The sequence below is a fragment of the Mustela nivalis genome (genome assembly GCF_964662115.1).
Source record: "Mustela nivalis genome assembly, chromosome: X".
In the NCBI taxonomy this organism is placed as follows: domain Eukaryota; kingdom Metazoa; phylum Chordata; class Mammalia; order Carnivora; family Mustelidae; genus Mustela; species Mustela nivalis.
The window spans coordinates 29,511,812-29,523,818 of record NC_139040.1 but is presented as its reverse complement, the minus strand read 5'-3'; the positions used below and the strand labels follow the sequence as shown (position 1 = coordinate 29,523,818).

Here is a 12,007-nt window from a genome sequence, read left to right as displayed (position 1 = left end):
AAATGTGGTTCCAGAGCCAAATTGTGAGTGCCCAAAGCTAAAACCTTATTGTGCTTGCCTTAAGATCTCATTCCCTCCCCCAGGACACACACCACCATTTTATCCTGCTTGGGGGTGATCACTGGCCTAACATTGGGACCAGAATCCCGCACGCTCATCTCACAGACGAGGGACCCACAAGCTTCTTGTTGTAGCCAAGGCCGATTTATTCTTTTGATTTTCAGTGATTTGAACCAGTCACACACTCTCCTCCCTAGCCTCCCGGGTCCCTAGAGTTCCCGCTTCCCGAGAACCAGATGTGCCTCCACCCACTGTCTCCTCCTCCCTTCTACTTAGGGACTCCCATCCTTCTTCTCCCCCACCCCCGCCACCCCGTACCGTCGCCCGTCGTCCCCAGCCACAGTGCGCACTGTCATAAGTGATCTGATTTCCAAAAAAGAAAAAAAAAAAAGGATAGAAAAAGAAAATAGGAAGAAGCCTCCCAGGGTTCGTCTTAGCCTGGGCAGGTGGAGACGGACCCCATTCCCGCACTAATTCCTAGTGAATTACAGGCTTCCGCCCGGTGGGCCGCGTGCCTCTCAGTCCCTCACGGGCCCGGCCCTCCCCGCCTCCCGCTGGGGTTTAATGACCTAAGCAACTTTCCCGGCCGCCCCCCCCCCGCCCTGTCTTGGTACAGCCTGTCCGGCGTACGGCGTTCGGCGTTCCACTCCCCCCCTCTCTTTCCAGGTTGGTTCAGCCCCCGTCTACTCCGGGGTGGTGCTTAGTCGGCGCCAGACCGACCCTCGACTTCGGAGGGGCAGTGCCGTTCCTCTGGGCGCTCCCTCGGCGTCCGCTTCAGCTCCTTCAGCCTCCTCGGCCTCTTCAGCGTCCGCCGGGACCCGAGACCTCGGTGTATGCCCCACCCCTGACCCCGCTAGAGATATGTCCACCCCGGCTCGGCGGCGCCTCATGAGGGACTTCAAGAGGTAAAGCGACGGGGACCGCCGAGGCCGGGGCGGGCGGGGAGGGGGGAGCTGCCAGGCGGGGCGCAGGGCGGGTCCCGGGGCGGGCCGGGGGCGGCGGGGGGCGGCCCGGAGCGGACGCGGGTGCCGGACCGCGGGGCCCCTGTCTGTTCCCCTGAAGGTTGCAGGAGGATCCTCCGGCGGGAGTCAGCGGGGCTCCGTCCGAGAACAACATAATGGTTTGGAACGCGGTCATTTTCGGGTGAGTCTGCGTTACGGGGAGGTGCCGGGAGGTGGGGGGGGGGTACTAGAGCCGGCCCGGCCTGCCGTCGGGGACCGGCCCCCCGGCGGGGACGGAAAGGCAAAGGGGGAATGTTTGGGTCCGCCTGGGCCTAGGCGCCTCCCCGGAGCCTGTGCCTCGATTAGCTCGGTTCCCGCTGCCAGGGGAACCGTTTGGGGTTCTGAGGGGGGCGGAGCGGGGAGTGGTGGCGGTTAGGCGCGGCGGCCTGCGCCGGCGTTCGGAGCCCCAGACACCCATGTGTACTGGCTCTCGGACCCAGGAAGCGGTGGTTTAGCAGAGGTAGAGTTGGCAGAGCTGGGAATAGCCATGTGTCTTAAGGTGAACCCCTTAAGGGAGAGGGGAGCCCCTGAAGCGGGAACTGACTGTCTCTCTTTCTGTGTGTGTTGCAGGCCTGAAGGGACCCCGTTTGAGGATGGTAAGAGAGATTCTTTACCCACCTTTCAGGAGCCTGAGCATCTGGGGGAGAGGGTTCCCAGTCATCCTGGAAGTGCCTCCTACTTAAGAATCCGCTTCTCCCTAGCCTCTGCCTGCTACAGGCTTCAGTGGACTCCCATATGTGGCAGGTGGTTCTGGCCATTGTCTGCTTGACTAGAACTGCACCCTTTTTCTTGCTTGCTTCTTTAAAAAAGAGAAAATGGGGTAAGGTGATCACTTTTTACAAGGAGCATCATAACACTGATGTTAAGGATTCTTCAGGTTTGGGCTGTGTTCCTGCTGGGTTCAGCACCCTGTCAAGTTACTGACTTAGTATCAACCCAGACACTTTCTGATAGACTCAGAGACCCTAGAGACCACCTGGTTCAGAATTCTACCGCAGGGGCAGGAACTGTGTTCAGCAGGTGCTTAACGTGTATCTGTTAGTAGTTGGATGGGTGCGAGAGAGTCCGTTGCATAGAACTATCTGGTTTCTACAATCTGGTGTTGAATGCCTATCAGCCTCATGGTTCTAAGATGGTCTTTAATGGCACCTTTAATGGCCAGCTTGACTATAACTTTGTTTCTTATTTTTAAATGAGTTTTCAGTGTGCTTTTATCAAGACTTTATGGTCAGTATTCTCAAAGCAGTTTCAGAATTAAGGAGAACCTTAATGTACTGTCTTGACAGGTTCCAGCCTACTCGAAGGTACTATGTGTACCTATAGGTACAGGATTTTTAATGGATTTAAGTTTGACTTTTAAAAACACGTTACTTGCTTTTTCAGTTTTTTTTAAACTTTCTATTTTGAGACAATTACAGATTCGTATGTGGTTATAATTAATAATAATAATACAGAGACACCTTGTATACCTTTCACCCATTCCCCCACCCCTTTGGTAACATCTTGAATGACTGTACTACAATATCACAACCAGGAAATTGACATTGATATAGTTTTATGTGCGTTCAGTTGTGTGCATGTGTGTATAGTTGTTTTTGGAATGCTTAATACATTTAAAACACAATTAAAAGTTTTTGAACTACTGATCGACATCTTTAATATTTGAGGTATTTGAAAAAGAAAAGCATCTTTACTTTTTTCAGTGACCATCTTTCTTTACTCAGTGTTTGACACACACACACACACACACATGCACACACCTGCACACACACAAATACACACATACATAGAACTCGGTCTGGAGGCACACACACAAATACACACATACATAGAACTCGGTCTGGAGGGGGGAACGGAAACACTTTTGCAAAGTACTAAGTATATACCTGTATTGCCGAGTCGGATAGCTTTCTGCTGTTACGGGTCTGCAAGATGCGATGTGGGAGGGCAGTGTCAGCCAGCTCTCCAATTTGTCTCAAATACTCAGATTTCCCTAGGAGACTGTGGACAGTCACCTGAATACTTTCAGTTTCCTCCCTGTCTCCACCCCCTGGGTAAATGTCACTGCTCTTCAGTGCTGCAATAAAAAGAAACGGCAGCAGGGAGTGATGCTAAAGGCATACCGCTTTGGTGCAGTAAATCATTTGAACTGATCCATGGCAAGAGCTAGCTCAACTTCATTTCCCTCTCCTAGATTGGTGCTAGTTCTTTATACCGAAGCATTGTGTGCAGATTAACTGTGTATTTGCTTTAGCTCTGGCAGGCTTTATTTTCATTGGCTTCTTCTTTTCCTCCTGACTTCACTTGGACAGCTTTATGCCGGGCACAGCTTTATTAAGACTGCATTGCTTTGCTGGAGGATTGGCTACTTAAATATTTCAAGGGTGCTTCACTCATTTTAAGTGGTATGAATTGAGAAGGTACTTAAGGAATCCATTATCTACCTGGATCTTCCCCGTTGACATCACTGGTTCTATTTTTGATGATGTGTGTCTTCATACCGGCATTGCTGAAAGGAACTACTCAAGCTAAATGACAATACCCTTCTCTGATTCATTCTCTTGAACGGTCTGCTGTGTGTGGATGCTTCCTCAGGTGTCTAGAACATAGGCTGTGGCTCCCCCAAAAATTTTGACCATTTTTTAATACCCTTTATTTACAGTTAGGGAATTTACTAGAAAGGACTGACTAGGAACAAGTGGCATAATTGATTTTGCTATTTCCAATGTATTACCTCAATCAACAGCCCCAAAACTACTTTTGCTGTTGCTTTGTAAATCATTTGTGATGGACATTTCTGGAACAGCCAGGCCCCAGTTCCTTGAGAAAAGGAACTCTTGATGGTATTTTGATTTAATTTTACACACATAAAGTAAGAGGAAAATGTTCTCAAGAACTTACACTACCACACAAAACACTGGGGGGCAATGCTTCCTCATCAAAATATCTTGGCATGTATGCTGAATACAAAGACTATGGAATAAAATATTCTCCATCACATCATCTAAAAATGGTCAATACACACAGTACGATACTAGTATTTGCTTTTTGTAGGAGTTTGGTTTTAAGTGTTTTAAAAATTACTTAGAAACCACTGGGGGTGTTCTTAAGGTAAATACATTCTATGAAGAGTATTTGGGTTATTATCTAAAAAATCAGAATTTCCATTCATCAAAGAAATTTTGTTTAGGTGCACATACTTTGTTTTCTCCTCCGGGGTCACAAGCTGGTGGCCAAATGGCAGAAAACACACAGATGTTTTCTTTGGCTGACACAGTATTTTCAAAAATTTGAATTTGTGAATGTCTTTAGCAGAACATATACTCTCTGATCCAACCATATCGCTCCCTGTCGCCATACCATTGCCATTGAACACATGTACTTTTCCCAGTCCCCTGTTTAGATGGATTAATTGATACTTCCCTTATGATGTTTTGGCCTCGTCAGGAAGATGAACAAAAGCAGTACTGTTTGTGTGTACAATGGCGAGGCTTACGTCTTCCGTTATTTTAAAGCCTAACCTTCTAAATATTGAGAGGATAAGCACTAGTCTCAATTGCATAATATTCTAGGACTTTAAATTTCCTTAACGTTTGTTTTGGATCTCAGAAATTGCATTGAGGCTTGTATTAAAAAGGTTCCAGTAGTATAATGTGGCTGAAAGTGTGAACTGTCCCCTTTTAAATACGTATTTGCACCTGCCTCCTTAGCGCAGTAGGCAGCGCGTCAGTCTCATAAGTACGTATTTGCAATAAGATTTGGGGTAAGTTCCTAATTTATATTCAGGTAGACATAAGCAGGTTGTTTCGCTTCTCAAGATAGTAAGCGAGCTGTTTGAAAAGACTTGATTAACTTATTTGGTAGCTAGTGTTAAACTTCTGGGCAAGTATTAGGCAGAAAGTTCAAGTCAAGGGTTTCGAGAGCTACCAGCCTACATACTCCACTTGAATTCAGCTTTGAGCATTTCATGTAGGTCAGAAAGAAAGTAATATTTAATATTTAAACTGATTAATTGTATATTTCGTACTGATAGTCAAATTGGGATGTTTGGTCTTTGCCTCCTTCGGTTGGGTCTAGGGATGTGAAATGTTGGAATTATTATAGCTACCATATTTATGGAACAGTTATTTTTTTTAAAGATTTTATTTATTTGACAAAAAGAGACACAGAGAGGGAACGCAGGCAGGGGCAGTGGGAGAGGAAGAAGCAGGCTTCCCGCCGAGCAGGGATCCCGATGTGGGGCTCAATCCCGGGACCCTGGGATCATGACCTGAGCCAAAGGCAGACGCCCAGCGACTGAGCCACCCAGCGACACCTTGTAGAATGCTTACTTTGTGTCACTGTGCACATGTCAATCATTTAAACCTCACAATGTAATGTGGTAGGTATTATCACTAACCCCATTTTACAGATGAGGAACTTGAGGTTTAGTCAGGTCAGGTGGCTTCCTCAAGGTCTCATAACTAGGTCTGACTGCAAGGCTGCGCTCTTCCCTGATATGCTCTACCGTTTCCACTTAGGCCTGTCTTGTGTTGCTTTACCGCTCTTGGACATCATATATAATGATGGTCTTAATTTAAAGTACCTGGGACCTAGTACCTGTGTGCTGTTAAATCTGCCTACTTTTAGAGCAATTCCATGATGAGAAATCTCTTACCTATAATTTAATCAGATTTCAACATTGAGCCAAATGTGTTTATACTTGAGATGCATAAGGAAGCTCAGAGTTAACACTCATTCGCACTTTTTCCTGCGTATTATAATCAATGGTACTGAAAAGGAAGAAGCAATGTCTCTTCCTCAAAAGTAGGAAGATTTATGACCAGGTGGTAATAAGGTAAAGTAGGTTCTCATAGACTACAGCATGTTTCTCCATTCCAAAATATTTCACTTTTTGCCCTTAGTGTTAATATACAATATCTTCAGATCTGGCTTTCACACAGTTTAAGGAGTAACAGTAGTTTGGGGAATATGTCTCTGTGTTGTACTCTAAATTATTCTGAAACTTTGGAACATTCATCATACTTGGGACAACTCTGTTAGCAGATTGTTTCCTGTGAGTTTACTGGTAGGAGACAAACTTTGGCATTGTTATGTAAGGGATCTAGCAATTGAGTGTAGTCTTTTTATCTTTTGTGGTGATAAACCTATTGGTGGAAGGAGGAAATTGTTATAAACGGACCAGAGTAATACAGTGGAACATTCATTACCTTATACCAGACAGTGATTCCTTAAGTTTACCTGAAGAGATTTCAGTCAGGAAAAAACAATTGCCCAATTGTTTTCTTGGATTTGTTAAACCCAATTTTAAAAATATTTTGAAGGAAACAGTCTCCCTAAATCAGGGCATCCTGCAATTCTTGAATGAGATCCACTTTGTTCATTCCTTATAAATAAGTCTATAACCTAGTATGCGTCAGAGCCTCCTGCTACCTGAGGTGACACATATTCAGAGAAAATGAATTCATTTCAATAGTAGCCTAAACAAACATCATGAGAAAGATAAATTTGCTGGAGACATGAATGCAATCTAATGTGATTTTTAAATTATTTCTGCCATTAATTCCCTCCATTAGTGTGAATAATTGAGTTCATTTTATAGTGAAGTACCTTGTGAGTCATACTTAAGGATTTTTGAGAGAGACTCTAACGGTTTTTTCTGGCTTACATTCAATTATGTTTTCATTATAGAGTTGCTATTATATGAAAAAAAGCCAGTGAACGCTTTTATAGTTATTCCCTTCCATTTTTAAAGATAATTTGGTTATCGATTTGTATTTCTAGCATTGATTTTGGAACCTGTGTACTCTCGTTCTCTCTAGCCCATGTCAGAATCACTGGAGAGTTTAAGATGGTGGCTGTTTAAAATAGGCCTTTGAGGTCTCAGTCTTCTGAGGCAAGAGCGCCAAATTTAGGCTCTATAGTTTCTTGTGATTTTAAGGATATCTTCAAAATGGTCAGTTGCTAAAGTTATCCTGTAGGCAGTACTTTTGAGTTTAAGATGACTGTATTTTTAAGTTTGGGGGTGAATGATGGCAAAACAAAAAAACAAATCCCCTTTGGGTGGTGGTTCTTACACTATCTGTCTATTTTTAGAGCAGTTCCCAGAGATCTTACCTTGTCTCTTACCTGGCCTTTCTTTCCTCCCTACCCTATATCTGCATTATTTCATTTAGTACTGGAAAAAATGTAATGTAGCATTAAAAAGAAAGTACTACTGAACAAAGCAATAAATCTGTTTCTTAAACCTTTCTTTCTAACTACAGGAACATTTAAGCTTACAATAGAATTCACCGAAGAATATCCAAATAAGCCACCTACGGTTAGATTTGTTTCTAAGATGTTTCATCCAAATGGCAAGTATCACTTTTAATGCACTGTTTTTTTTTAAGATTTTATTTATTTATTTGACAGACAGAGATCACAAGTAGGCAGAGAGGCAGGCAGAGAGAGAGGAGGAAGCAGGCTCCACGCTGAGCAGAGAGCCTGACTCGGGGCTTGATCCCACGACCCTGGGATCACTACCTGAGTCGAAGGCAGAGGTTTTAACTCACTGAACCACCCAGGTGCCCTGTTAATGCACTGTTTTAAACTACATGGTTAATTATGGGTGATGCTCCACGTTTTTTAGGTGTTTGTCCCTAGTAGCTGAGTGTGTCTTTAGGCCTCTTGCCGTTTCCTGAAAACTGCTTGTTCATGATGGTCCATTGCGGTCCTGATCTCTAGTCCTAGAACGGGAGCAGTGAAGGTACTCTGCCTTGGCTTGGGGTCTGCGAGCCTCCTGGTTTTGATGATCTTTATCATTTACTTATTACCCCCAAATGAGGATGCTCTTGATGTTCCCTTTTGATGTTGGATTGGGGTAGTCTTGTGTTGTGACTATTTTCACGACATCTAGAACTGTTTATTCAAAACAATAGTTTTCAACTTTAGATGCAGATCAAAATTGCTGTGGAACACTTTAAAAATAGAGATTCCTTGGCCCTGCTCCAGACCTACTCAATAGGAGATTCTGTGGCTGAGGGCTCCAGTGTTTTGGAAAAGCAGCATGGGTGATTCTGATGTACATTCTGCTTTTTTGGCTAGTAGTAAGCCTAGAACAGCTTGCTTTTTTATTCAGGTTAATAAAGTATTTTCTGGGATATCAGATATTTTTATCTTCATGCCGAAATGAGACCTTGTGAACTCTGAGCTATCTTTTGTTATTTCAGATAACAGAGTTTGCAAATTTCGTGGAATAAATTTCTCACTTGTCTGGATGGCTGGGGACCCTGTTGGAAAACGTGTATGATTTCCTGGTTAATAGGGCAGTCTTTTCAGAAGAAAGAACACTAAATAGCTTCTAGTTTTATATCAATTAAATAGTTGACATTCTTTGATTATTTCACTAGAAATTATTAGGACACTTCTTAGGAATATAACTGAGAAGCAGTTTGGGAATCTTTTTAAACCTCACAAAGTATTCTTGACTATGTTTGTTTTGACTGTGTTGTTAAAAATGGGAATGGTTTTACTACATTTAACATACCTCCGCTGTGCTCTTAGTCTATGCAGATGGTAGTATATGTCTGGACATACTTCAGAACCGCTGGAGTCCAACTTATGATGTGTCTTCCATTTTAACATCCATACAGGTGAATTTTCCTTGATGTGACTAACTGTGGCCTTTGAGATGTTTTATTAGTACTTGAATTGTTTCTGAAAGTCCTAACTTAAGGTGAAGGGCAGGTCATTAAGACCCTTGCCCCCAGAAAACATGTATTTGCCTAGCTACTAGCAGATTAATGTTACTTTGATTAGTATGCTAAGAGATCAACTTTTAGTTGTTACTGAGGACAATTCAGTTGAATGATATAGATATATATATCTAAATTTTTTTTGCATTGAGGAACTGACCTTTTACAAATTGTCTCTATAGTCCCTATTGGATGAGCCCAATCCCAACAGTCCAGCAAACAGCCAGGCTGCTCAGCTGTACCAGGAGAACAAGCGGGAATATGAGAAACGTGTTTCTGCAATAGTAGAACAGAGCTGGCGTGACTGTTGACCCGGGTGCAGCAAAAGAAGAGGCTGGTCATAAGAAAAATATATATTGATGTGTTTGTCACCTTCCTATTCCTCAGTGTCATTACATTACTTTATTAAAAGCAAAATAGCTGTCGTGCCGTTTCCATCTTCCCTTGGCGAGCTCTTTCTACCCCTTCTCCCCTCTCCTTGAACATCAGAAAACACCCTCTACGAGATCAAATGTACTGTACCTGGGTTACGTGCGGAAATCACTAATGCTTCATCCCTTGTCTGTCCTCTCATCTCCAGCTTTAGGGTGGTATTGTGTTACTGTACTCTACACTAAGCTTTTAAAGTGAATTGTTGTACAAGTGGTGCTTATGCATAGCTTGATGGCCGGGATGTTATTTTTAACAAAAGGATTGCTAAAGCGTTTCATCCTGGCTGGTCCTTCACTTGCGTTGGATTTAGAAGTGAATGTTTGGAATACGGCCTCTGAAAAACAGGGGAACAAATCCACATAAACACCCATTCTGAAAGAGCAATGGAGGCTAAAAATGCTATAATACTAAGATCTAGCCAAAATGAATTACAAGATGGTTTTTTTTTTTTTTTTTACTGGTACCAAGGGAAAAGTCAAAGGACTCAGCCAAAGGAACGCAGCAATAGTTGTAACTGACACACCCTCTCCTTGCAGGATACTCACTGGGCTCACCCATGCTAAGTTTCCGAATACTGAAGTCTTCGGAGTTTTTGCTTTTTAAAGAGGTGTGGGAGCAGAGGAATGGAAACAATCATTCATTTTTAAGCTAGGGAAGGTGGGAGATCCTTTAATCTTTAAGGGAGCAAGTGCCACCCTAGATAAACTTGTAATCCCCCATCATTTTTTTAGAGTTTTAATTAACCCAAGGAAGGGAGCATATCTATGGCAAACCATTTTCCACTCAAATCCTGAGTTAATGCTGCATGCTTTAGTTTCATCTTCCCTTTCAGTTTTATAAGAACCTTGAAGTCACGTTTGTGATCTTTCTTTGGCTATTTATACTTTAGATAGACAGTACCTTTAAGTAGCAGTGTGGGACAAAGCTTGTACATGTTTTGTCTAATGTTCCATTGTCACCTTTTGTGCATTTGTCACTCTTCTAAATCTAACTTTGCACAAGTAACCCATGTAAAAAATGTACATTTTTCAAAACTTGTAAATAAAAATAACCTTAAAATTTTGTAGTCAAGGTATAATTATATTTTAGCTCACTATGAACTTTTAGTATTAACTTACTGGAATCTCATATCTACTCACTTTCCCCCTTGAAATAAACATGATAAAAGAAAAATACACACGCTGGGAGAGGGAAAAGAGTAAATACTGTTGGAGGGGACCTTCTTTCTTGTCATAAGTGTTAATGCTTTGTTCTTTTTTTAATGTTTTAATCAGAATGTAAAACTGTTAAATAGAACAAAGTTCCCTCAGCACATAGTACGGTCAATCAGGCGTGTGTTGGGAAGGGGGGTGATAGACACCAGTGCCCCCAGGGACCAAGATCTGCCTTGTTGATCCTGACATTCCACCTCTTTAAGAAGCCCTAGCTTAGGGTGCCTGGGGGGCTCAGTGGGTTGAGCCTCTGCCTTCAGCTTGGGTCATGATCTCAGGGTCCTGGGATTGAGGCCTGCATCGGGCTCTCTGCTCAGCTGAGAGCCTGCTTCTCCCCCATCTCTCTCTACTTGTTATCTCTCTCTGTCAAATAATATCTTTTAAAAAAATTTTTTAAGAAGCCCTAACTTAAAAGCAAATAGTACCAAACTTATAAAATGGCATTTTAAGGGGTGCCTGGGTGGCTCAGTGGGTTAAAGCCTCTGCCTTTGGCTTGGGTCATGATCCCAGGGTCCTGGGATCAAGCCCCACATTGGGCTCTCTGCTCCGCAGGGAGCCTGCTTCCCCCCCACCCCCGGCCCCCCGCCTGCCTCTCTGCCTGCTTGTCATCTCTGTCAAATAAATAAATAAAATCTTAAAAAAAAGTTTTTTTTTAAAAATAGCATTTTAACTCCCCAGTGAAGTTTGGGAGTACAGGTATCCTCAATCTTGTTTTAACAAAATTGCTTTCTTCTGGGGAAGAACTGGTCTCATTTTAAAGAGCCAAGAACAGTGACAGTAGAAACACTTGCCTCTTGTCTGGGGTAGGGGGCTAAATGAAATTAAACTAAGTCTTTATATGGGGCGCCTGGGGAGCTCAGGTCATGATCTCCAGTTCCTGGGATGGAGCCCCACATCGGACTCTGCTCAGTGGGGAGTCTGCTTCTCCCTCTCCCTCTGTGCGCACTCTCTCTCAAATCCTAAAAAATGAGTCTTTGTGGGGTATGTACTATATTCATCCTTTAAGACATGGCCCCTAAAGGAACCCCAGTGCGGCAGAGTTCATTCAATGCATGCACTGGTTGACCCCACCTAGGAGCATCAACCTTAAATGTGCTTCACACTTTCCCTTAAGTCCATTTCTGCTTCAGAGTAGAACCACATTAAATTGGTCTTTATTTGGTAGATTAGTTTTACCTTAACTTTTTCATCCTACTGTGGCTGGGTACCTTAAATAGTGACACTATTAGTCACACTTTTAAAAATTAAGGTGAGATCCATAATGTGCAGATTTAATTTTTTCTTTTTACACACCTCCTGAGAAACACCATCTTTTCCATGGGATTATCCATGTCCCCTTACAACAGCTGATCTCTAAAAGCATCATGTCCACTGTCAAAGGCACTACACAAACCAAACATTTAATGCTAATTTGCCTTTTTTTCTTTACAATGTTTTTTTTTCTTTTTAACAAATGCGACAGGCTGCCTGCATATAATTAGAACAGTAAGGTTAAAACAGATTTGTAAGGTCCCCTTACAAATGGAAGTCTGATTGGAACCTGAATCTTTAATTCTGCCCCTTCTGA

The 12,007-nt window shown here is 42.9% G+C and overlaps 1 protein-coding gene across 1 annotated transcript; it reads left to right on the top strand.

Annotated features, from left to right (window-relative positions):
• Nucleotides 1–341: 341 nt before the first annotated feature.
• Nucleotides 342–9,222, top strand: UBE2A (ubiquitin conjugating enzyme E2 A). The gene is made up of 6 exons (XM_082716331.1): nt 342–965; nt 1,123–1,203; nt 1,632–1,657; nt 7,328–7,417; nt 8,607–8,695; nt 8,980–9,222. The coding sequence occupies exons 1-6, from the start codon at nt 922–924 to the stop codon at nt 9,106–9,108; spliced, it is 459 nt and encodes a 152-aa protein (XP_082572457.1). The 5' UTR covers nt 342–921; the 3' UTR covers nt 9,109–9,222.
• The last annotated feature ends 2,785 nt before the right edge of the window (nt 9,223–12,007 follow it).